Genomic DNA, 26,507 nt, shown 5'->3' with positions numbered 1-26,507 from the left:
TGTTTGTCTTGTTCCCTTCTCTCATAGCATTTGTTCGTTCCTTCCAATGTCGCAACATTGCTGTGATGCTATTAAGTAGTTGACAAAATTTAACGTTTGACATTTTATTTCACGAAGAAAATTAAATGATTAATTTTCATATTAGGAAATTATAGACATTGTTAATCATAAACACTTATTGATATAGCATTCAGATGCATTGCAAAAAAATTACAATTAAGCTTTCTTATAATGTCTTTTGGAGGTATATAAGTGACACAAGTGTACTAGTTGATTGAGTTTTATTGAGCAGCTTTATTGCCTCAATTTGTGGTGTCATTAACCCTCCTTTTAAGATATAGCTTCTCCATTTCCACTGACGACTATTTTACTTCCCATTGATTCCAACTTTTGAAGATATTGGCCCCCTGTATTATTTACTAACAATTGAAATTTCCAATAAAATGTTCAGGATTCTGATGCTCCCCCTATTGGGTTAATGAAAAATAATACTACCATCAAACTCTGATGACTAACTGGATAATTCAGGAATATAGTTTCTGATTTTTGTAAAAACTTTCAAAACAAAGATGAACTTTACACTAAAATTCATGAATTTTAAAATGAGCTCATATTTGTCTAACTCAATTCTGCAATTTGTTAATGCAGATTATACTTCAGCGAAAGAGACAAAATGCCAATACAGTAAAAAGAATTTGACTAAGAATTGTCTGGCTTGGTTAGTAAAGTGGGTGAATGGATGAGATGCACAAATCAGAAGATTTTAGTTTGATATCCAGTCTGTTGAACAAGGTGATGGCAGTAGGACTGCTACTAGTGGCCTCTGTGTTCTGTGCCAGGGCTTCCACTCAAGAAACTATTGGTGTGTGTATGCGGGGTAAGGAGAGGATTGAGCTCTGCTATAATACCACCACTACACACACCTCCAACAACCACCCCAGTGAAATGGATCAGTAGCACTCAGTATAGAGGCTTGCACATTAGCATAGCCACTTTGGCAAGGTACGATAGAGAGAATCGAAAGTTTACAAAAATTACATAGCTATCATCAAAAGCTTGTGACCTAATTCCTTTTGCAGGAAGAAAAAGATTGTTTCACCAAAACTGCAGCAATGTTCTTTGTTTTATAAATGCTGATTCATAACGTTTAGCCCAAAGTACGGGAAAATATACAGAAAGTTATCTACAGTCATGGTGTTCTTTGAATGGAAACTGAAATGAATTGTGGTGCAGATTTGTCTTCACTCGTTTCTCCCTCTGCCGGCGGTTACAGAACCAGACTCTTACAACTTCTTTTTCCAGGTTTAGGCTGTCTGCTATCTGTATAATCTCCTGTGAGGAAGGTTTACATTGGTGTCCAAATTGTGTCTCCAGGGCTTCTTTAGCCAGCAGGCTAATGGTGCAAAACAAATTCAGCATTAATGCTATTTCTGTTCTTTGTACTATTTAATAAATTAACCCAATGTCTGCCTTTTTACTTGGCAGTTGCCTTTGAGGCAGAAGAGACTTCACGTGTCAACTTGTTTTCAGTGGTTTGAAAATTTTAGTAGCTATTTTAAAAGTAATATATTTCATAATATAAAGGAGACATACAACAGTAGAAAGGTAAATTATAAGGAGGTATTTTGCTAGTTTCTCAAGCTATTGCTTTCTTTTGGAATTTTGCTCAACTTAGTCTTGCAGCACCAAATTGATTTGTAGCATCCATTGTTTGTGGCTATGAGTACTATCTCATGTCCACAATAGTATCAGAAGTTCACTTATGAGACAAATCATGGCAGACACGGCACAGTGAGCCCCCACCAGAATGCAGAATAGGGAGATCATAACGTAAATTGCGCTGCCATTTTGGAACTAAATGCTCCAGCTAACATCATCTCTTAATCACACACAGCTGAACACATGTTCACCAAGTAGGACCCGTCATTGGTGCTATTTTAATGGATCATGGACTACTTATAAGCTAATTGCTGGTTGATTGTTTTTTGGCTGTTGCTATGATTCTATCAGAGATTGGTGTTTTCTACAATTATTTAAAATTGCAAAAGTCTATAGGAAATGGTGTGAAGTGCTGAAGGATGTTTTGCTGACTTCAAGCTTCTGCACTGCCAGTTGCATCCAGATATGGTTAGACTAGTAGGCCCTCCCCTTGGTATAGAGTATGACTTGGAGAAAGAGCAGAGGGCATGCAGAGCAGGATGAGTGGGAGGGAGAGAAAGCCTCAGTAGGAGGCCATGGTTTTGAGGGAGCAATTCTTACCTTAATCTCAGCAAGGAGCAGCATGTGGGACATCGATGCTTCCTTAAGATTGTCTCACTGAAATATGCCATCCACTACAGCAACAACTTCACCCTCAGGGGAAGGACCATATTACCATTGACTGTGAAGGTGACTGAGATAATGAAATTATAGGTGTCTGGCTCCTTTCAGACTGGAGCTATAGATATTTGCAACATTTCAGTTTGCCATCCACTTATTAAGGGAGATCATTGGTGCTTGCTATTTGTTGAGGACTAACTTCATTTTCTCTTGCAGAGAGAGACATGCAGAGCAAGCATATGGCTGTGCTAGGACTGCAGGCGTCACCATAGTGAAGAGTGGCATTAACTGTGCACACATCACTTTGCAGCACCACCCCCCTCAATTAACTCTGTCCTATGCTGCAACCAAAATTAGACTCCACACACTCAAATGTCCGGCTGCTGTGTGGCTATAGTAATAAATCATGTGGGTCACCTGGTGGTAGTCTGGCAGCAGTCCTCATGTCTTTGCATTGCAGGAGTCTGCTGTGCCACTTGCATTTGAGCTACCATGTATACCAAAGGGTGATTATTGGGCAACAAGGACTATCCGCTTACCATGTGGATGATGACTGGTGCATAATCTAATCATGTGAGCAGCTTGCATACAATGAAAGCTATGCTGCCCAACTAAATATAGAGCAGACCATCGGCATGCTTAAACAATGCTTCTGCTGCCTGCACAGCTTTGAAAAAGCCCAGCAAGACTTGGTAGGGTGTATATCATGATTTGCTGTGGCCTATTGCTTGCTGCTCAACCTCGCCATCAAGAGAGGAGTTCTCTGATGATCAGTTATATGGTGAGCAGCTTAGGGGCATAGCGATAAGGCACAGGAGGAAGAAAGGAAGCAACCTAGACGTGCCTTTCTACCCATGAAAAACTCATCCAAATTTGATCCCAGGAACTGCACCTCAATTCGCCATTTATCAACAGTCCCATATCCTACCTTGCTTGGGCAAAATGCAAAAATAAAAGCCAATGCAAAATAAACATTCCAAACCAAAATTATGAATAAAGAAGTCAACTATGTGCATTCCCTAAGTGCCTACCTTCTGCATGTCTTTGCCTGTCTGAGTGTTCCTATGCAATGCTACCCCAGTGGCTGCAGTGTGGCTGGAGCCTGCACCATTTAGGTATGGGCTGCAGCAGTCTGACGTGCTAACAGGCAACAATACCGGCACTGATGGAGTGGCTGGGATGAGTGAAGAAATGACTTCCTAGACAGGGCAGCAGGTTCATGCCCTATAGAGCCACTGGCACTTGCTCTTGGTGGGTGGTGGGGGCAGGTGGGGGGGGGGGGGGGGGGGGGGGGATGGTGGCGGTGCGGATGGCTGTGCCTCACCAGTCCTAGAAATCTGTTGGAGAAAAATTGCCAGACTGCTGTGACACCTTGTAAGCTCTTTTGCACACTGTAACCCAAAACCATAAAATGGCAGGCTGAGCTTGCACAACATAAGTTTGAGCTTCTATTGAAGTACCCAGACTTTGGAGGCTTCTGCAGTGAAAGCTGAGACAATGACCAGCAAATGCTACATCATGATTGGGGCCACAAGTGTAAACATCGTTTCCATGCTGGAAAGAGTGGACGCCATGCTCTGTAAAAAACCCTGGGCAAGGTTGATGCTGAATTCCTCCATTCTCTTTGACAGTGCACACAGGCTTTTCTAGCAGCCCTGGAATGCAAGAAACATTTTGTGCATATTCATTATGCTTCTTCTGTATGTTGTACTATCAAATTGCTCAGCTGAGTTTTCTATAGCAAAACGCGTATGCAACCTCACCCTCCATTGTACCTGCGCTATTCTGCACTTGGCTGTAGCCCGGTATCTCTCCAATTGTAAGTCCTGCCTCTAATCTATCCTTTAAGTTACGCACAGTGTCGATTTCTGAGCTGCTGGCTGGAAGTGTGAAGTCAAGTGAGGTTGCTGTGTCTTGATTATCACTAACTTGTTGCTGGTCTTGCACTTTCAGGTCAGGTTGCACTTCTTGGGTATCTGAAAGGAGGAAAGTGCGAGCGTATGGTTGGTGTGAGGGGAGGGGAGCAGGTGGAAATTAAGAGGTGCATGCTTACACCATCTGCAGTTTTCAAATCAGAAAGGACTGTATGATGAGGTGAGATATGAGAAAAAGGATCAGGTATGAGGGCACCATTTTTGATGATTTCAGTGCCTTTTCTGACCACAGCTTCAGCAATAAACATCTGAATAATGGAGCCTGTCCCCCTCTGATTAGCTCCTGCTGGCTTGGTTTTTGTGCCACCTTGTCCTGCAAGAGACAGGGAAGTGTATCAGTGAATGTCATGCAATCTGTTTGCAGATCTGGCTGCATTGGTTGGATAACTGGCAGTTTGTGCAAGCTGTGAGATGTGGGTGTGAGGCTTGTAACAGTGAAGTGTGTGGTGTGCTGCAGAATATAAATCTCACATATGAGACCTGATTAAGTGAGAGTATTGGTAGCTGATTGATGGGACTGTGATGAATCGATAGTGTTTGAGGATGGTGGTGCAGTTGTAGGATATAGCATTTGAAGATGGATTCACTGACCTTTATAACTCATTTGATGTCATTGAACTTCTTATGGCACTATACTGAACCGCATGCAGGTCCTTGGGGCTTGACTCCTGGCACTGAACTCCTCAGCTATCTACTCCCACAGCCTTCTGAGCATGTGTTGGCAAGGCCTCCTTGCATATTCAAGACACCTCTCCTCCTTTGCATCTCCTTCACCAAGACCTCCAGTGCAGTGTCCAAAAGCATCTGGAGCCCACTCTTTTCTGTGTTCTGTCATTCTTCATTCTTTCCCAGGTCAGAGTCAGTTGTACAATAACTTCCTGCACCTGCTCTAGCCATAATAAACTTCTCCTTCAAAAGGAGCAGGCTAGCTATAACTGGTGCTAGAGTCTTGCAATTTTGGGCCTCCTGCTGAGGCATGCAACCACTCAACAATGAACTTAGCACTTGATTGCACATCACAATCATGTTAATCAGCAGGCAGCATGAAGTTGGCAGTAGCTTGGCCTAAATAGCCAAGTGGTTATGGTACTGGGCTTGTAACTCCAAAATCAAGAGTTCAAATCTCACAATGGCAAACTATGAAACAATGAAGTTGGCAGTAGTTTCCTTAATCAATCTATTGTGGACATTTGGTGTTTCAATTTTTGTCAATTTTAGAATTGCATGGAAAAGTAATGTCAAATGGTCAACTTCTATTTACTTCTACGCAATACTGTACCCATTTTCCACAGTATTGTTTAGTTTTTTGCCAGATGTCAGACTCTAGAGGAAACTTGCATGTTTTCTGTCATGATCTCACAGGTAGCAAAATAGATTTCTTTCTTTTTGCATGTATTTATCTGCTTGTTCCACATGTAAAGTCTAAAATATTGCTGTTGTTGACTTGTCACAGCAAGAGTTCCAAGTAGTACCAAGAGGCTGATGATCCTAATATTGTGTCCTGAGACTGATCTATTCTCACTACATGGAACACATGCACTTCCCTTCCATGTGCATGCTTAGCTATTGTTGTCATACTCACCTGATTGTAGTTCTTCGCTTTCTTTTTCTATCGTTTGTTCCAGCTCTTTCATTATTTAAAGCTGCAAGGAAATGTGCATTGCTAAATACAATTCATGTGCATACGTATGAACTGGTGAATTTGCTTCTAGTTCAGTTAGTTTTCGCTTTGAAAAATATCTAATTGAATAATAATTCAACTGATATAAAAGCAAAATATTGCAGAAGCTGGAGATCTGAAATAAAAACAGAAAGTGTTGGAAAAACTCAGCAGCAGCACCTGTGGAGGGAGAAATAGAGTTAACATTTTGAATCCAATATGACGCATCTTCTGAAGGAGAGTCATACTGGACTCAAAATGTTAACACTATTTCAGAAAAGTTAAGGTGCTTCCAGTCCTGCTGAAACTTTCCAGCACTTTCTGTTTCTATTAATAATTTTCCTGAGTTAGTGATCTCTTTTGCTATAAGGAAGCTAAATTTCAAGGACGCAGTAGCCAATCCTTTTCAGTGCACATTTGGTTTTCTTTTGAATTACCATGAATATTTTCAAAGCTGGATAAATCTCTGGTGAGGCCCCATTTAAACAACTGTGGTCAGTTTGGGCACTGTACGAAGAAGGATATTTTGCCATTGGAGGGCTGCAGCACAAATTCAGCAGAACTGTACTGGGCAGAGACTAGGTTTGTATTCCCCTGAGTATAGAAGATTAAGGTTGACATGTTTAAGATGATTAAAGGACTTGAAAGGGTAGATAGAAACTATTTACTCTGGTGGGGAAGTCTGGAACATGGAGGCATGACCTTAAATTTAGAGCTGGGACATTCAGGGTGCAATGTTACAAAGCACTTCTACAAAAAACTGTTGAACCTAAGTCAATTGAAAATTTCAAAACTGAGATTAATGGATAATCGTTAGGCATGATATTGAGGGTTGAGGAGGAAGATTCAAATTGGCCATGATCTAACTGAATGGTGGAACAGGCTATAGGGGATGAATGACCTACTTCTGCTCCTATGTTAATCTTCTGACTAGAGCACTATGGACTTAGTTAATCATAATGTGCTACCAGTTATTACAAAGATTTTCTTCAAGATTTTTGGGGCATAAGAAGGGAGAATTTTTGTGTCAGGAGGGATGTTAATATAAACAGCTGCTGGTAGTTCAGAAGTTGGGTATTGCTGAAAAAAAAGAGATATATGTTGTCAAAGCTTTTTTGCCTTGCATTCATCAGACGTAAGAATGCCAAATTTCAAAGGGAACAACAATTTATACTGTATGAGTAAAGGGTGCTGATTGGTTGGAAAATTGACTCTGGTTGAGGTGTTGCCATGGTGAATGAAGAAATGGATCAAATCGAAAAATAAAGAAACCTGTGCACCTCAGACCAAGCACAGCGTAGGGCCCAGTGTACATTAGTAATCCTACAACCAAACTGTTCAATCTCATCCTGTATGAATGCTAGTTCAATCGTGGACATCAACAATATAGTTTGACTCACAGGTAAGTTATCTTTTGAATTTCTCAGCGTGTATTGGACCCAAGGCTGTGCCAGTGTGTTCATTTCCAAGCATCTTGCTAATGCTACAGTGAGACAGAATCTCACGATGGAATGTTCATTCATACAGGATGAGATTGAACAGATTGGTTGTAGGATTACTAATCCACACCATGATCTACACTGTGCTTTATCTGCCGTGCACAATTTTCTTTCATTTTTCGATTTGATCCATTTGCGCATTCTCCATGACAAAGCTTGATCAATCAGAATTGACTTGCCAACCAATCAGCACCCTGTTCTCATGTATATATAAACTGCACTCTCTTAGAAATTTGGCAAATTTGGTGTCTGTCCTGATGAATGCAAGATGAAAAGCTTCAACAGCATGTTGCAGCTTCAACATAGGCTAAATGCTAAATATTTCACCCTGGATAAAAAATGTGCATAAATTATTATCTTTTTCTCCCCAGTAAAAAACAATAAATGCACCATTTTATATATATTTTTCCTAACTCTTCCACACTAGTTATCAGTGTGGTCTCAACAACCATCTTTGCAAATTTAGATTCTATGGCAAAATGAATTAATGGCACAAATGGGTTTAACCTAATAGCCATTACTGAGATGTAGTTGCAGGGTGACATGTTGGGAACTAAATATTCCAGTTAATTGGCCTTTAGGAAAACTAAGCAAAATGGAAAAGGAGCGGGGTAGCTCTAATCATAAAGGATGAGATAAAGGCAGCAGGGAAAAAGAATCTTAACGCAGACAATCTGGGTGATGTTGATCTGGGTGAAAATGTTGCTATCTCTCCATTTTACATTTGAAGTATTGGCTGCAATCTTAAACTTTGGTGGGAGCATAAGACTGGCGAATAGCATAGGTGTATTTAAAGGAAGCTGGATAAGTACATTAGGGAGAAAGGAATAGAGGACATGTTGATAGTTTTAGATGAAGTAGGGTAGAATGAGATTCCTGAGGAACATAAACACATGCACAAATGAGCTGGGCCAAAATTTCTACTTATGTGCTGTAAATTCTACAGTGTAAGTGAAAACAAATTTGAAACTAAGAACAGAGGTTATTAAATGATTTTCACATTAGAAATACCACAGGCCCAAGAAAATGTCAACATCCATAACTGTTTTAAAGTGAAAAGATTTTCTGAAATCTGTTTGTGGAAACTTTTAGTAGGTTTCATGGAAGATTTATATTTCTAATACCTATGTTATGAGTTTTCCCGTTTGTCAATGTTGGATGGAACATAAATGATGGTAAGGATTGACAAATACATACCTCCTGCTTGCTCTGCTTCATCTAACCATTTGGAAAGAATTGATTTAAGCTTGCAAGCATTTTTAAAACTGAGCTGTAAATTTTCAAAGCGACAGATAGTTGTTTGACTAAATTCTGAGCCATGTACAGCAGCAAGAGCCTCTCCAACATTTGTTTGGGTATAACCTGTAATGAGAGAGAACGCAAGAGAAAAGATTAAGTGTTCTAAAGGGTTTTTTCTTTTGCAACCATGAAGTTTGTTAAATTGTGCTTGAATCCAGTTAATGTTGCAAACAGCAGTAAATGGTTAATTTCTAATTAATTCAGAAGATATCAATGACATTGTTGACTTATTACATAGGTAAGGATATTATTGGTTTTGTATACACTGTCACCTCATCATTTATAAAAGGACATACAAATATAACAATCAGAGAAAAATAAGTGTATTTCACATTTAAATTGTTGAGCTTCAGCTGAATGACAGTAATAAATATACTGTAAATCACACAGGAAAATGAGTCTCATGTATTACTTATTATAATCCAGACAAGATAGCAAAGGCTGGTATGTACTATTCAAATTCTTACCTGTGAGTGACTAGTGCCTTTTTGTTGGTTATATCATTGACTAACTATAATAAGTCAAGAGGCTATCCAATCATGTAACTGGGATGCTTTTAAATATCTAATATTGAATGAATTTTAACTACATTGAGATGAGATACTACTGCTGATGAATAGAGCAGTTTCCTACTTTTGGTATCCAATGCTTGTGTCAACCTCTCTTTATTCAGGCCAATGCACGTTCATCACTATGCCATTCCAAACTCAAGAGTGCCCCACAGAAAAGTTATACTTTGTATTCCACTTTCCAGGGTGAATTTTGCTGGGGTGGGGGAGTGGTGTGTGGTGCAGATTACCTGACCCCCCAGGCTGAAAATTCTATTGGCATCATGCCAACCAGAAAGCTGGCTGCCGTGCAGTGATAATATGCTGGATGTGGCCTAACTTACTTGATAGTGGGACTTCCACCCCCAAGAATAGTAAGTTCTGCCCTACAGAGCTGTCAGCCAATCTGATTGGCCTCTGCTGGGATTACAAGCACTCCAGAGGTGAACTGAAGATGTCTCCCAGACTTAAGATAAGTCCAGGGATTTTGGGCGGGCAGATTTTCATGACCACAGTGATGGGGGTGGAGAGGTCATGTTATAGAGGCCCAGGGGTTTCTATCTTGTTGGGGGGTTGTGGTGGTGGGGGGGAAGGAGGTTGGGTGCCCACGATGGGCACAGGGCCCCCCCCTTAAAGGAGGACCCCCCTCTCCTCCCCACCTTTAACCTGAGCTTTCAAAGCAGCCAAGCTGACCACCTTCCTTTCAGCCCCGCCAGCCCAATGTAACATGGCGGTGCAGGAGTATTAGGTATCCTAGGTGAACATTACATCCCCCATCCCACCCCATAATTAACTTCTGAAAATGAATATTGTGCATTAGTATGAATAAAGATTCTGCATTTTTATAATTACAGATTTATTTCACATGAAAAAGAATAGTATAATGATTGTAAATTCTCCTTGTTGTACACTTTCCATAGGATTCTTACGAGAAGAAATGTGCATCATAATGTGCAATATGGCTCACATGATGTAATACTATGTGTTCCTGCAACAGTTGCTAGGTGTTTTTATGCAAAATTTACATAATCGATAACCATTACAATAGAGTGGACTAAATTAAATTACATTCTTTGATATTATTCACTGGTGTGCAGTTTTGGGATATTTGTGTAGATGTACAATTTGTAAAACTGTTTCACAAACAGAATGAGTAATGTAATATGAAATGTTGGGAAAGACTGCAACATAAAGACATAGAAATCTATAAGTATGTAATGAAATGTGGATGTATATCAGTAGATCTAGACCTTTCAATCCCACTGCTGAAGTCTGTTTGTTTACATGTAGTTTCATAAATAGAGCATTTGTTATTTTTGCTGCACCTTCCCCCAAATTTTCTCACTCTAGGCGACAGCTCAGCTTACCTAGTGGTTGTATCAGCCTTGGCCGCCAAAGCAGATTGAGGCCCTTATGTGGCTATTAATTGGCCACTTAAGAACCTCAATAGGCCCAAAGGTGAGCTGCCTGATGCTTTTCTTGCCCCCCATAATATGGGGGACAGACTGGGGGTGGATGGGAAGGTGGTGAGCTGACCATCAATGTTATTTTACCTTCCCCCCCACCCCCACCCCACCCCACCTTCATTTACACCAGCAGTGGAGTAGGCATAAAATTCACCCCTCCATCTCTCGTCCTCTATGCCAGTTGATACCAATTTGTGGACCATATTGCATTGTGTGACCTTACATACGAATATACAAATTAGGGGCAGGAGTAGGCCATTTGGCCCCTCAAGCCTGTTCCGCCATTCAATAAGGTCATGGCTGATCTGGTTGTGGCCTCAACTCCATATTCCACCTACCCCCGATAACCTTTGACTCCCTTGTTAGTCAAGAGTCTATCTACCTCTGCCTTAAAAACATTCAATGACCCTGCCTCCTTCGGTTTCTGGGGAAGAGTTCCAAAGACTTAAGTCCCTCTGAGAGAAAAAAAATATTTTCCATTCCCCTTGCAATAAACATTGCTTGTTACTTCCTTAAAGAACTCCAATATATTACTAAAACAAGAGTTCCCTTTCAAAAAACCATATTGACTCTGCCTGATTGTATTGGGATTTTCTAAGTGCACTGCTATAACCCCCTTGATAATAGATTTCAGCAATTTTCCTATGCCAGATGTTAAGCTAACTGGCCTATAGTTTCCTGCTTTCTGTCTCCCTCCTTTCTTGAATAGAGGAGTCACATTTGCTATTTTCCAATCTGATGGACCTTTCTAGAATCTAGGGAGTTTTGGAAAATTACAACCAATGCATCCACTATCTCAGCAGTCAATTCTTTTAGGACTCTAAGATGAAGTCCAAGAGGACCTGAGGACTCATCAGCTTTTAGCTCTAATAATTTTCTCAGTACCATTTCCCTGGTGATTGTTACTGTGTTAGGTTCCTCTCTCCCTTTCACCTCCTGATTCACAATTATTTCTGGAATGTTATTTGTATTCTCTGCAATGAATACAGATGCCAAATATCTGCTTAGCTGCTATTTCCTTATTTCTATTATTAATTCCCAATTTTCACTCTCTAGAGGACCAACACTCACTTTACTTACTCTTTTTCTTTTCAAACACCTGTAGAAACTCATAGATGTCTACAGCACAGAAGGAGGCCATTCGGCCCATCGTGTTCCCACCGGTCAACAAAGATCTGACTACACTAATCCCATTTTCCAGCGCTTGGCCTGTAGCCCTGGAGGCTATGGCAACGCAAGTGAATATCTAAATACTTCTTAAAGGTTACAAGAGTTTCTGACTCAACCACCCTTTTACTATCTGTTTTCAAATTTCTAGCTAACTTTCTCTCGTACTATAATTTTTACCTACTTATTAATCTTTTAGTAATTCTTTGCTGTTCTTTATATTCTGGCCAAACTTCTAACCTGGCATTCATCTTTGCAGAATTAAATGCTTTGTCTTTCTATTTTATACCATCTTTAACTTCCATAGTTAGCCAGAGATGGTAAATCCTTCCCTTAGAGACTTTCTTTCTCACTGGAATGTATCCTTACTGAATATTCTGAAATATCACCTTAAAGGTTTGCCACTGCATCTCTACTGACCCATCCCTTAAACTAATTTCCCAATTCACTTTAGCCAGCTCTGTCTTCGTGCCATCATAATTGCCTTGATTTAAATTTAAAACACTAGTCTTAGATCCACTCCTCTCTCCCTCAAACTGAATGTGAAATTCAATCATATTATGATCACTGCTACCTAGGGGCACTTTCATCATGAAGTTGTTAATTATTCCTGTCTCACTGCACATTACCAGGTACAGAATGGCCTGCTCTCTGGTTGTCTCTAACACTGCTCTAAGAAACTGCCCTCAAAACACTCAATTAACTCCTCATCCAGGCTACCTTTGCCAATCTGATTCAGCCAAGCTATAAAAATTAGAAAATTAAAATCACCCACAATTATCACCGTACTTTTCTGAAATCCCCCCATTATTTTGTCCTGTATACGCCATTCTACAGTGTGGTTACTGCTAGGAGGCCTATAAACCACTCCCACAAGTGACTTCTTACCTTTACTATTTCTCATCTCTATCTTGATCTCCAGAACAAGGATCATCTCGCTCTATTGTACCAATGTCATCCTTAATTAATAAAGCTACCCCTCCACATTTTCCAAACTTCCTGTCCTTCTGAAAGGTCATGAACCCTTAAATATTCAGGTCCCAGTCTTTGTCATCCTGCAGCCATGTCTTTGGAATGTCTATCAGATCCAACATATTTATTTCTCTTTGTACTGTTAATTCATCTGTTTTGTTATGAATGCTACATGCATTCTGTCTTTTTACTATTTTTGTAACCTCTAGCCTTTATCTGCTGGCGAACTCTTAGACCAGGATTTTCCAGCCCCCCACCCCCATGGCGGGTTCCTCTGCGGTGGGGCCAGTGAGCCATTGAAATCTCCATTCACATTGGTGGGATTGGAAGACCCTGGCGTGAAGGGCTGGAAAATTCTGGCCTTAGGTTTGTACATTCTGTTCCTTCCTGAAAATTAAGTGATCAGGAAAGGATTTCTAAACTAATCTAATTTAATTTAGGATGTTTATAACCTACAGCATGAGGAGTCCTCTTTCCTATCCATTTGGACTGGATTCAAATCCAGGGATAATGTGTCACCCAGTTGTAAACTGGGGAACTTGATTATTCCATTTTGCTTTGCTGCATTTGTTTCATTTTGTGTTCTGATATTAAATGAACTGAAATTACTAAAAAGACTGAAGTGCACATTTTTATCCCTTAACTATGCAGTGAACAAAAATTTTTTTTCGGTTTTTTGTCCAATGACCAGTTTCACTTTATGGGGATATCTTTTTGCTAATCTTTTTATAATTTCTTACTGGATAGCTGGCTTGTCACATACACATTGTGAGGATTGTGCTGTAGTACAAACTGTGGATCCTTTGCACCTTTGCGATTGTCTGATAGAAGATCAGTATTATTGCTGAAGAACTTGCAATTAGCAGGTTTTTTTGCTCCCTCTACACTTTACATTTGAAGTATTGGCTGCAATTTTCATAAGACGGACAATAGCAGATCAGGTGTAAATTCTAAGACAATAGAAAAAGGAGCAGATTATTGTTTATGTTTGTTCATTGTCACCATTACATTAATGGGGCCATTGGCTTGTCTTGCTTCTTCTCTGGCTTTCTTCAGGCGTTCCTCAGTCCACATCTCAATGGTATTCACCAGTCCAATTTTTCTTCTTCATCTTCTGTTTTTACCTTTAATTTCTCCTTCTGCTGTTGACAGGACGAGGCTGTTGGATTTTTGTTTCCAATGTCCGCATTTGGATATCTTTCTCTCACTAACTGTATTTAGCAATCCTTTTGATCCCTGAACTTCTACCCTTGATCTAACCCACTCATTTATCTTTCTATCCATCCAGCTGATTCTAAGCATCCTCCCCCATACCCACATTTCAAAAGCTGTTATCCTCCTCACATCCTCTTTCTTCAGAGTCCAATTCTTGTATCCATAGAGTACAACACTCCACATTAGTGACTGTAATAGACGTTTTTCAGCTTCATGCTGATGCTTTTGGACTTCCAGATGCTACTTAAGTCACTGTCATGCCCATTACTGTAGCTTGCCTAATGTGGATTTTATTCTTGGATGTAACTCTGATGTTTATCATTGAGCCAAGGTACTCAAATTTGTCCACTGCCTGTATCTTGGTGCTTCCAAACTTGACTTTTCCATTGCCATTTAGAGCCATAACATTGGTCTTTGCCTCATTTATGTTCGGTCCACAAGAATCACTGGGTGGAATCGTCCCAGGTTTGCACTAAGTGCGGTAGCGGATGTGAAAAATGATGTTTTACCTGCTGGCTGCAATGGCGGGTTTTTGCACTGTATCGTCCTCTTCCCGGCACATTCAGCCTCATTAATAATGCATTCACGGGAAACACTCCGAATCAGTGGTGGGCAGGCTCTGATTTGCCTGCCATGCAGTGATCTCAGTGCTTTCTTGCTCCAGGCATCATATTTAAAGTGCACCAGAGCACAGGTTACTTCACGTCTACAAACCAGGACTGCTCCAGGTGACAGATGGCCCTGAGAGCAAAGGTGACAGGCAACCCCCAAATTTATTGGTCACCCATTCAGGAATCTCAGGGGCTGTCCTCTCCCTTCAAGTCCTTTTTGCCTGTGACACCCTCAATCTCATCTTCTGTCACCACAGAGGGGGAAGCTGGCCCACAGGAGGACAGCCAAAGCAAGCTGGGGCCCTCAAGGCCTCGGCTCTCCAGAGGACGCACATCAAAGCTATCAGGGGCATCAGGGCCAACCATTGCACAGGCTGTCTCCACCCATCCTGCAGATGTCAGGGCAGCACCTGGAAGCAGCGGTAGGTCAAAAAACGTTAAGGTATTCTGATCACAAGTGGTTTCACGGGTAAACATGTATGGTTTATAATCTGAAAATATATTCACTTTCACTGAATATTGTGTAATATTGTCTTTGAGCTTCATTTACAGGCTTCACCAGTCCTCCCACTGCACCCATCCCCCAACAGCAGTTCAACTGCATGCGGCTGGACCATGAATGATTCAGGAGGGAGAAACATGTGTGTGGCAGGGCCTTTCAGAGCCTTGTGCAAGCACACTCCCATGCACGTGAAGTTTTCATCCCTCACACTCATCTCACCATCACGAGCATTTTTAATGCTGCCTGCTGGGCTTCTCTTTCAGTTTTCCATCTGAGCTGATCCGCATCTCTGCCCACCCACTGATCACACGCCCATGCAGTACCTGTGCCTGTCCAACATGAAGCTCCGCTCACTTCCGACTTGACAAACATAATCTGGTCAAATTTTTGATCAGCTCCCCCATCCTTTCCCCTCCCTCAGTCATCCATGTCCTTCGTCCCATCACTGGGGATGCCCTTGGCCTCAGCTTCCACCTCCCCATCACCATCTACCAACCTGAGCCCTTATCATTCCAGGATGTCCAGGTGAATGTGCGCATTCCCTACCTTCCTGAAAATTCCACCCCCATCCACATTGACCTCCCTGACCTCCTCCTTCGAAACCCCAGGGTCCATGCCTGCCTCCAAGCCCCCACCAATCACCCTCACCATCCCTACTAATGTTACAAACACACCCTCACCCTTCTCAACCTATGAACTTCCTCTGCCCCCTCTCACATTCACCATTCCCTCTTACCATGCCCACCCTCAGTTTGCTCCCCTGGAGGCAGTCATTGACTCCATAGATTCCTCCCTTGCATGTTCACCTGACCATCAACCCCTTACTCCCCATTCCACACTTACTCCCTCCTCCCAGCAGACACCTTCCCCTCTCCAAACTCCCTCCTCCTCCCAGATACTTTCCCCCTTCCAAACTCCCTTCCTTACACCTTCCTCCCCCTTACACCTAACTCTCCACTTGCATCATCTCTCCACTTGCAGCATTCCCCCTGTTACACCCTCCTCCCCTATACTCCCTGCTCCCCCAAGACACCTTCCTTGCCACCCTCAGCCTCATTCCTCCTCCGACACCTTCCCCCCCGACAACTTCAACCCCACCCCCCCCACACTTCCTCTCCCATGCACATCTAGACCTTCTTCTCCCACTTCCCTGGTACCCTTCCTCTCCCACTCACCTTGCTCCCCCTCTCCTTCGCCGATCATCTATAGCAAGCCTGAAGCATCAATGGCAACCTTCCAGCTTCTGAGAGCTGCTTTGTGGTGGAGCAATGTCAATGACAATCCACTCAGCATGTGATGTACATGTTCCTCCAGGGTCCAGTAGATGTTGGGCTCCAGCATCATCTTCTCCATGGAGGTCCTCAATCTGAGCAAAGCCTTAATGGTTCGTCCCAACTTCTGCACATTACACTTGTCCTGATGTGTTCTGGAGGGGGGGTCTGGCGTGTTTTCCCACCAGCGTAACGGTAAATCAGACATGAGGGGACGATTCCAGTGGGGCCTTACTTTGCATCCCAAATCATGTCCCTACTGGTCTCCAGAGGAATTCGCATTCCACCATGGCAGACACTATCGGATGATCCCACTGTGATTTCACGCCAGTGTGAGCCTGATTTCTGCCCCTCATGCTGAATCCCCTCCCCCACCCGACATAGCGCCCGCCACCTATGGGACCGGACGATTCTGCCCACTGTGTCTTTCCACTGGGCCTGCCATAGTCTCTAGCTCTTCCTTTGTTCTGGCTATGAATGTCTTTTGTCTACGTACCTGAGATTCCATATGCCACAACATTGTGTGATCAGCCACATCTCTCTGGAAACACTTCCTGCAACATCCTCATTATCAATGATAACTCTGAAAAAGAACTATTAGTGACAGAGGCCCGTTCACAGGGATGGGGGTGAGGGAGGTGGGGTGAGGGAGGTGGAATGGGGAACCCACTGTAGCAGTGGTCCAGGTTGTTTTAGTGGAGTTAGTGGAAAAATGCATAACTTATCTATGGGGCTCTTCTTCCACTGAACTAAAAGCTGTACTACTACCAGCCTAGAATAACAATTCTGGTTCCATAGAGCGTTTGACGCATGAAGAAGCCATAGCATTCACATGGTGGTTGGACAGATTGGGCATGGGGCAGTAAGCTTTTCCCCCACCATTTTAGGGACACTATTACCTTCTTTCCGACAAGTAGTGCCAGTAAAAATCCACGCCAAAATTTTTTACCAATGATGACAGAAGTATGATTATCCTACTGGATTTGAGCTGTAAGCCCTTGCTTCATCATTATTGTTCCACATTCACTTCCCTATTCTACGCTAGAACTCAACATAGTAAAAGTAAGAATTTTTTAATATTAATATTTCCTTAGTTTCAGGGATAAGGCACTAATTTTAGTCAATTATACATTTAACTTTTCTAATGACTTGTCAGTATAAAATATTCACACTTTTACAAATAAAAAGCTGAGCTCAACCTGCAATTACTTATATCAGGAAATAACTTTTGGTACTTCTCTGTAAAATCCAACTTTCTGTTTTCTCTAAATCATCTTCATTGCACATTTCTAATTTATATTATTGATCCATTGTAAATCTATCCTCTGAATTAAATGACACTATTAATTAGAAATATAAACTATAATCTCCAAAAGAAAATTTGAACTTGTTAAAGAGATTAACACTCTCGTCCCATAAGGATTAAGTCCTCCCCTATCTATATTGGACATGTTCCATTTGCAGCTTGCTCTGAGGGTGGCATGGTAGACTGCATAAAAAAAAGTTAGCAACAAAAAGAAAATGCTGTTATGACTTACTTCATAACCAACAATTCTCTTTGGACATATCTACATGATAGATTCTTTGCTGCATTCATTACTGTTAGAATTACACTGTTCACAATTTTCCCAATGGTCTTAATATCATTTTCCCCCAAAGCTTTCCTTATTCTTGAGGTGCTTAGTTCTATGTTGCTTTAAACTGTGGGCTATACCAGTACAAATATAAGGATCTATTAAATTATTGTGGATCCTACTTGTTTTACAATTTATGTTTGTTACCAACAGGTATTCAAGCTGAATCTCCATATACTCCCAATATTTTTCTCCCTCTAGTAATCCCACAAAACATCTTAAACACCATTTTGAACAGAGTATTTGATATCATCTGAATCCATATCTAACCCAGAATTATATCTAACATTTTTTTGATACTTTCTGGAATGTATTTCTAATCTTTCATGTTCCCATTGTTATTAAGTATGTCACAGATGTTTAGCAAACTAATGTGTCACAGAATTAAGAAAATAGGTTCATCATTTACCTAACTTTATTCTTCTTATTTTAAATTGATTTGCGAACATTTCCAACTCTTTGATTTCTGGAGAATCCATACCAATTGGCTCCTCAATGGTTTTATTCTTTTTTCGGAACTCCTGTTTGAAGTCGATGACAATGGATTCTTCGCTTAGCACTGACTGATGAATCGGGGCAAATCCATGTCCCAGGGTACACGAAGATGTGCTCAGCGTGTGGTCAGGCAGTTTATACAGACATGGAGCAAGCCCATCTGTGCGTAGAGAGGCAAGACTGCAGACTGTTAAAGGCATACGGTTAATGGAAACAAGGCAGTGCATGCGCGGACCTGTAAAATATATGACTATATGGTTTTATCTTGGCCTATTTGTTTAATCAGCTGCAATTCACCACCATGTATAGATATCTAGAAAAAATTATCAGTGCCTCCTGACATGAAACTTGTTGCAAGATGGGTCAAGATTCTGGAACACTCCCTGAAGGACTGGGGATCTATCTACACCTAACAGACTGCAGCAGCTCAAAAATTGCTGGTGTGCCTCACCACAATCTCCTTAAGGGCAAGTAGGGATGGGCAGTGAAAGCTCACCTTGCCAGTGATGCCCATATCCCATAAGTGAAAAGAAAGTCAATGATGATGGGTGTAAGTTTATTCAACAGAGTAATCCTAGAAGTTAGTATCTGCGATCGGACGATGTTGAATGAACATCATTTTCACCCTCCTTTTAAGTTCCCCTCAGTCTTCAGGCAATTTTTAAAAATTATTCATTCATGGGATGTGGGCGTCACTGGCTGGGCCAGCATTTATTGCCCATCCCTAGTTGCCCTTGAGAAAGCGGTGATGAACTGCCTTCTTGAACTGCTGCAGTCCATGTGGTGTAGGTACACCCACAGTGCTGTTAGGGAGGGAGTTCCAGGATTTTAACACAGTGACAGTGAAGGAACGGTGATATATTTCCAAGTCAGGATGGTGAGTAACTTGGAGGGGAACTACCAGGTGGTGGTATTCCTATCTATCTGCTCCCCTTGTCCTTCTAAATGGTAGGGTCGTGGGTTTGGAAGATGCCTTGGTGAATTCCTGTAGTGCATCTTGGAGATGATACACACGGCTGCCTGTGTGTGTCGGTGGTGGAGGGAGTGAATGCTTGTGGATGAGGTGCTAATCAGTTGGGCTGCTTTGTTCTGGATGGTGTCAAGCTTTTTGAGTGTTAGAGGGAGCTGCACTCATCCAGGCAAGTGGAGAGTATTCCACCACACTCCTGACTTGTGCCTTGTAGATGGTGGGCAGACTTTGGGAAGTCAGGAGGTGAGTTACTCACCACAGGATTCCTAGCTCCTGACCTTCTCTTGTAGCCATAGTATTTATATGGCTACTCCAGTTCAGTTTCTGGTCAATGGTAACCCCCAGGATGTTGATAGTGGGGGATTCAGTGATGGTAATGCCATTGAACATCAAGGGGTGATGGTTGGATTCTCTCTTGTTGGAGATGGTCATTGCCTGACATGTGTGATGCAAATGTTACTTGCCCCTTGTCAGCCCAAGCCTGGATATTGTCCAGGTCTTGTTGCATTCAGACATGGACTGCTTCAGTATCTGAGGAATCATGAATGGTGCTGAACATTGTGCAATCATCAGCGAACATCCCCACTTCTGACCTTGTGATGGAAGGAAGGTCATTGATGAAGCAGCTGAAGATGGTTGGGCCAGGGACCCTACCCTAAGGAACTCCTGCAGAGATGTCCTGGAGCAAAGATGACTGACCTCTAACAATCACAACCATTTCCCTTTGTGCTAGGTATGACTCCAATGGAATTTAATTCACCCCATGAGATATCAAGAGCTGAGCCCACTGGAGATGGCAAATGCTATGGACTTCAACAGCATTCCAGACTTGTGCTCCTGAACTATCCAGACTTCTAACCAAATTATTCCAGTACAGCTACCACATTGGCATCAACACGACAACATGGAGAATTACCTGGATATGTCATAAGAAATGGGAACAGGAGTAGACCATTTGGCCCCTTGAGCCTGCTCTGCCATTCAATAAGATCATGGCTGATCATCTTGTGTTTTGAATTCCACATTCCCATCTAACCCCAATTACCTTTGAGTCCCTTGTCTAACAAGAATCTATCTACCTCTGCCTTAAAAATATTCAGTGGCCCCACCTCCACCACCTTTTGAGGCAGAGAATTCCAAAGTCACACAACCCACAGAGAGAAAAATTCTCCTCATCTCTGTACTAAAAAGGTGATCCCTAGTTCTGGACTCACCCACAAGAGTAAACATCCTTTCCACATGTACCTTGTCAAGGCTGTTCAGGATCTTGTATACTTCAATCAAATAAACCCTCACTCTTCTAAACTCCAGTGGAAACAAGCCAAGTCCATCCTACCTTTCCCCATAAGACAACCGGCCATTCCAGATATCAATCTAGTAAACCTCCTCTGAATTACTTCCAATGCATTTACATCCTTCCTTAAATAAGGAGACCAAAAATACACACAGTATTCAAACTGCAGTCTCACCAATGCCCTGTATAACTGAAGCATCACATCCTTACTTTTACTTTCAACTCCTCTCATAATAAAGGATAGCTCTGTCCACAAAAGACAGACTCATTCAATCCAACCAATCACTGCCCACCAATCCATTCTCAATCATCAGCAAACTGATGGAATGTGATGTTATTAATGCTATCAATTGACATTCACTCACCAATAACCCCACTGATGCTCAGTTTGGGATCTAACAGGACCACTCAGCATCAGAACTCATTGCAGCCTTGGACTCAACATGGACCAAGGAGCTGAATTCAAGGTGAGGTGAGAGTCACTTCCCTTGACATTAAACAGCATCTGATTGAGTCTGGCATCAAGGAGATCCAGTGAAATTGAAATCAACGGGAACTGGGGCACAGCTCTCCACTGACTGGAATCATATCTAGCACAAAGGTGGATGACAATGATTGTTGGAGCCAATCATCCCAGCTCCAGGATATCACCGCAGGAGTTCCTCAGGGCAGTAACCTGGACACAACCACCTTCAACTGCTTCATCAATGACTTTCTCTCATCATCAGGTCACAGCCAGGGATATTCATTAACGATTGCACAGTTCCATTTGCAACTCCACCATTACTGAAGCAGTCTGTGCCTGCATGCAACAAGACTTGGACAACATTCAGTCTTGGGCTGATATGTGGTGTGAATATTTCTGGATTCCTAAGTGCCAGACTATGACTATCCCCAGCAAGAAAGAAGCTAACCACCTCCCCTTGAAGTTTAATGGCATTACCATTGCTAAATTTCCCATCATCATCATCCAGGGGGGTCACTACTGACCAGTAATTTAATTGCACCTGCCACATAAATACTCTGGCTACAAGCCAGAGACTGGACATTCTGTGGGGAATAGTTCACAGTGCAAGGGACAAGTCAGGAGTGTGATGGAAAACTCTCCACTTGCCTGATTGAGTGCAGCTCCAATAATGCCCAAGAAGCTCAACACCATTCAAGAAAAAAGTTTGCTTTATTGACATCCCATTCACCAACTTAAGCATTCAGTCCCTCCACCAATGGTGCACAATGGCTGTGGTGAGTACCATCGACAAAATGCACTGCAACTGTGCACCAAGCTTCATTTGACAGCACCTTCCTAACCCATGACTTCTACCACCTAGAAGAACAAGGGCAGCAAGTGGACAGAAACACTATCCCCTGCAAGCTCCCCTCCAAGCCATAAACTGTCTTGACTTGGAAATATTTTGCCGTTCCTTCATTGTCACTGAGTCAAACTCCCTACTTAATCACACTGTGACAGTCCATAAGTCATACAGGCTGCAGTTTCTCACCACCTTCTCAAAGATAGTAGGGGATGGGCAACAGAAAACTGGCCTTGCCAGCAAAGACTGCATCCCGTGAATAAATAAAACAAAACCTACTCTGGGTCATCAATAATGTAGATGAAATATCTGTTAGCAGGAGTTCGGTATGTGAAAAATACAAGCATTGATAGTCTCTTTTAACATACATCAAAATAAAATCTGTAATCACTGTAGTTAAAGTTGTGCTACACTAATACTTCTTATATTCAAATCAAACTAGTGAAGATATTGTCCACACCACTAATCTGCAGCAAGTAAATGTACCACTTCCTTAATATTCCACGATTCGCAGCCAAGAAGAAGAAAGTGTCCTGAGTGGGATGCTATATAATTGTCTGACACCCTTGCCTACAAATCCGAAGCTAGCTAAGGACAGCGAGCTGCTAAGAGAACCGGAGTGAACTGCAGAACTTGACTGAGAGACAGCCATCAAAACTCTACTGTTAGACCTCCAGCTGTAATTGCAAGAGGGGTTCTCTAATCTTATCCGGCCACTGTACTCTCCAGGCCGCGATGTACATGTCCGTTTGGTGAATTTGAGCACCCACCATTCTCAAGTGTCCACACTTATTTAGTCCTTCGTCACCTTGAACTACCGGAGGTCAGAATGCTCAGGCATGTAGCAAGGTACTGGGAGCAGAACTGCATGGTGGTGGTGGTGGCGGTGTACCTGTCCGGGTTTCCTTCCCCGCTTTTGTGGGACTGACCTCCCACCCCCCGCCGCGCCGCGCCGCCACCACCACCACCACCACCATGCAGTTCTGCTCCCAGTACCTTGCTACATGCCTGAGCACTCTGACCTCCGGTAGTTCAAGGTGACGAAGGATTAAATAAGTGTGGACACTTGGGAATGGTGGGTGCTCAAATTCACCAAACGGACATGATCCAATAAAACAAACTTACTTGCTTATCTAACTCAGCTAAACACTTGCAGCGTTTGTGCTATGATTAAGAAGGGTTATCACTTCTGACGCGACATTTTAGAGTAAGGCAAACATATTTGAGTCAAACATAGCTGTAAAATGTTGTTTTAGGTTGAGGAACAACCCCACTTTCTGAAAATATTATGAACGTATGTCCATAGCGTCCAGCTATACATATAATAAAAATGACAGTCTGAAGGGTGTTTCAATGAGAATTTAAAACAGCGGATCTCCTTAATTTTCCCACCATTTCTACACCAGTGTCATGGACAACTCGTCAGCCCCTGAGTTTTCACATATCACTAAGAAATTGAAAGATAGAAAGAATTGTAATCATAACCAATACTAACCGGAAATGTGTTTGCCTCACCTGCCATCACCCCAAAAGCGGATTGTTGGCTCCCATAATGACAAGATGGCACGGAGTAGTGAAGTCGTGCTGGTGTGTTGGCCAAAGACCCCGGGGAGAGGTGCATAAAGGAACATTTGGGCGTAGACAATGGTTGGATCGAAGATAACACCGGTGGGACTAGTAAGGAATTGCATAAAATAGGCCACATTTGGTTAATTTGGTAATGTTCACAAATAAATAGCTGGAGCCTCTAAGTTGCTATCCACCGTTAATGTACACAGCTTAATCTTTTCATAGAATGTATCTTCCATTATTAAGTTTTACTTCTGCATTAAAACAATAGAAATGACAGTTTGATATGAGCACGTTACCTTTTGACGGTAACTTGGTCGGCAGTAATTTTTAGTCCTATAAATAAAGATTTTGTTAAACTGTAGTTACAAAAGTGAAGGGTCAATTGCATTTGAGCAATGAATAAAGCTTTTACTACGAATGAAAACGTTATTTATATATACTTCCAGATTCAGAATTGCGACTAAAGCAGCAAATGAATAAGTGGAAGTTGATTTGTATTTCTGGTAACATGTCCCTGGGGGGGGGGAGATCAAATTTTAGTGACATTTCGTGATTTTTTACAATTAATGGTTATGCATTTCTATTTTAACTTTATAAAGAGAAAAAATATTCTAAACTGCAGAATTCATTTTGAAAAGATAACTAAGTTTAGAAGAGAAATATATTTTTAAGAAACGTGCACCGAATTTGTATTAATTGTCACATAACAAAAGTTGCATTAAAAAGGAAAGCATCTCAATGGTAGAGACGTATTGGAATTTTTGGGCCTTTGTTTTTTAGCTTGTAGCATGACTTATATTTACAGAAAACAGTTCTTTCTCAGCCAATGTTGCTCTACCTGCATCTGTTAGCAGTAACTAAAATTAAACCACTGCAGTTTGATTTTATGTACTTCCTGCCGCTGAAATAAGCCAAATGTACTACATGTCTGTAAAATTAATTGTGATTATAATGAAACCTAATAGTTTCAAAATAGTAATCCATTAATAAAGAATGGCTTACAATGTTATTACATGTAGCACAGAGGAAGTCTTTCCCAACGTGTGCAGAGAAACCATAACAAAGCCCTAAGTAAACTAAAGACACTCCATTTTTTTAACCAACAATTTATTCTGAGACATAGGTGAAACAGTTTTAATGTTAATTTTACAATATATATTTCCACGAAACCAATTACAGAGTGCACCTGACAAAGGAATCCTCACTTTACATTTTTTATGGTCTTGGCATTCTGGCTTATTCTGAATTGTATAAAACAGCAAAACACTGCCTTGCTCATATGAAATTTAATCAGGGATGATTATAACGTGTACTATAACGAACCTGACATCGTCTGCCATTTATCCAAAGGAAGCTTTCGCCAGTCTATAAAAATCTGAAGAAAATCCTTGCTCTTATCACTTCATGATCTCGTCCATCCGTGTCTTTACAACCTTCTACAGTCCAGAAACTCCCTTCAAATGATCCCTTCCTCTGACATTGGCCTCTTATTTCACCCCCTTCATTGATGGCCCTGCCTTTAGCATCTAAGCCTTATGACCTCCATCTCCTCCTTGAAGACCCTTCTTTAGGTCTACTATTTTACTAAACCTTTGGTTGCCTCTCCTTATAAGTTTTTTCTTTAGCCTAGTGCCTCTTGCTTATTGCCCTGTGAAGTGCGGTGGGGCGTTTTTATGTTAAAGACGTTATGTAATTCCAAGTTGTGCTATTTTGATAAATCTTGCTGAAATAAGAGTTATCTCATTCCTGCGATACTTAAAATCTGATGACACTTCCACATTACGTCTCTGTATATATTTCAGAACAGTGCTAAGACAGAACTCCAGGCCCTGGTCACTCCTCACTGGCGAGGCCTTCCTCATTCTTGAAGTATGTCAATGTACCTCATTATGTATCCTGTTTGTAGCTGAGTCTATTTTTAAAAATGCAATGGGCACAGTAAACACCTGTTTTAAAGGAGAACACAGATTATTATGATTACCTGTTGAAACCGCATTGGTTCCCTGGTTGGAGGCTGAGAGGCATTCGGCAGTGTTTGGATGGTGCATTATCAGAGGCAGAGAAGAGGTCTCACACCTAAACACTGTAAAATAATTCACATTTTAAAAAGCTTGTTATTCGTTTTTTTAAATACTAATTTTGTTTTGCGAAATATTTTAGCTGATCTGTCAATTTTTACCTTTCTTCGCATTTGCGGAGACCAGAACAGATGACCAGACGGTGACCAAGCAGCACATCTACATATACAGGTGCAAGTGCAGGCGGCGGCTGTCTTGCACACGCTCGTCGCGTGCTGGTATTTATAAGGCAATTTCACCCCTTCCTTCCTTTTAATGGCCTTTCCCAGGGATATGACTGTCCAACCCCTGAACCTGCTTCCAGCATCTAATCAGGAGGGAGAAGAAATCTGAGACTCTGTTTGTAATTGAATGAAAAAGTAGACACCTGGAAATCTGGGGACCGGTATAATAAGTTTAGACATCGAATGGAAAGGGCAACTGTTATTAAGGATGTTTTTTAGTTTGTTTTCGCAATATATTTCATCAAACTCACGAACGTTTTAACGAAATATCCTCAGATATTTTTTAAACATTTCATTATTGTTTAAGACCAGTTTCATTCGAAGAGTATAATGGACTAAGTTACAGCCTGCAGATCTGCCTAAGTTGAGTCAAACAAGTGCGTTGAAGGCTTCGCCCCGACCAGCTTTTTAAAATTAATACATGGTTAGCAGTCTATGAATTTGGATGTTAATACTATGTTTTGTGA

At 41.6% G+C, this 26,507-nt stretch overlaps 1 protein-coding gene across 1 annotated transcript; it reads right to left on the bottom strand.

The window, feature by feature from the left end:
• Positions 1-1,179: 1,179 nt before the first annotated feature.
• Positions 1,180-25,801, bottom strand: pou1f1 (POU class 1 homeobox 1). The gene is made up of 6 exons (XM_041211812.1): positions 25,720-25,801; positions 23,682-23,840; positions 18,507-18,752; positions 8,610-8,774; positions 5,836-5,896; positions 1,180-1,393 (listed from the first exon to the last, which is right to left on the bottom strand). Exons 1-6 carry the CDS (start codon positions 25,784-25,786, stop codon positions 1,180-1,182), a joined length of 912 nt encoding a protein of 303 aa, XP_041067746.1. The 5' UTR covers positions 25,787-25,801.
• Between the last annotated feature and the right edge of the window lie 706 nt (positions 25,802-26,507).

This window comes from Carcharodon carcharias, chromosome 18 (assembly GCF_017639515.1).
Source record: "Carcharodon carcharias isolate sCarCar2 chromosome 18, sCarCar2.pri, whole genome shotgun sequence".
Taxonomy (NCBI): Eukaryota; Metazoa; Chordata; class Chondrichthyes; order Lamniformes; family Lamnidae; genus Carcharodon; species Carcharodon carcharias.
Note: the sequence above shows the minus strand (reverse complement) of the source record. Positions and strands in the feature narration are given on the sequence as shown.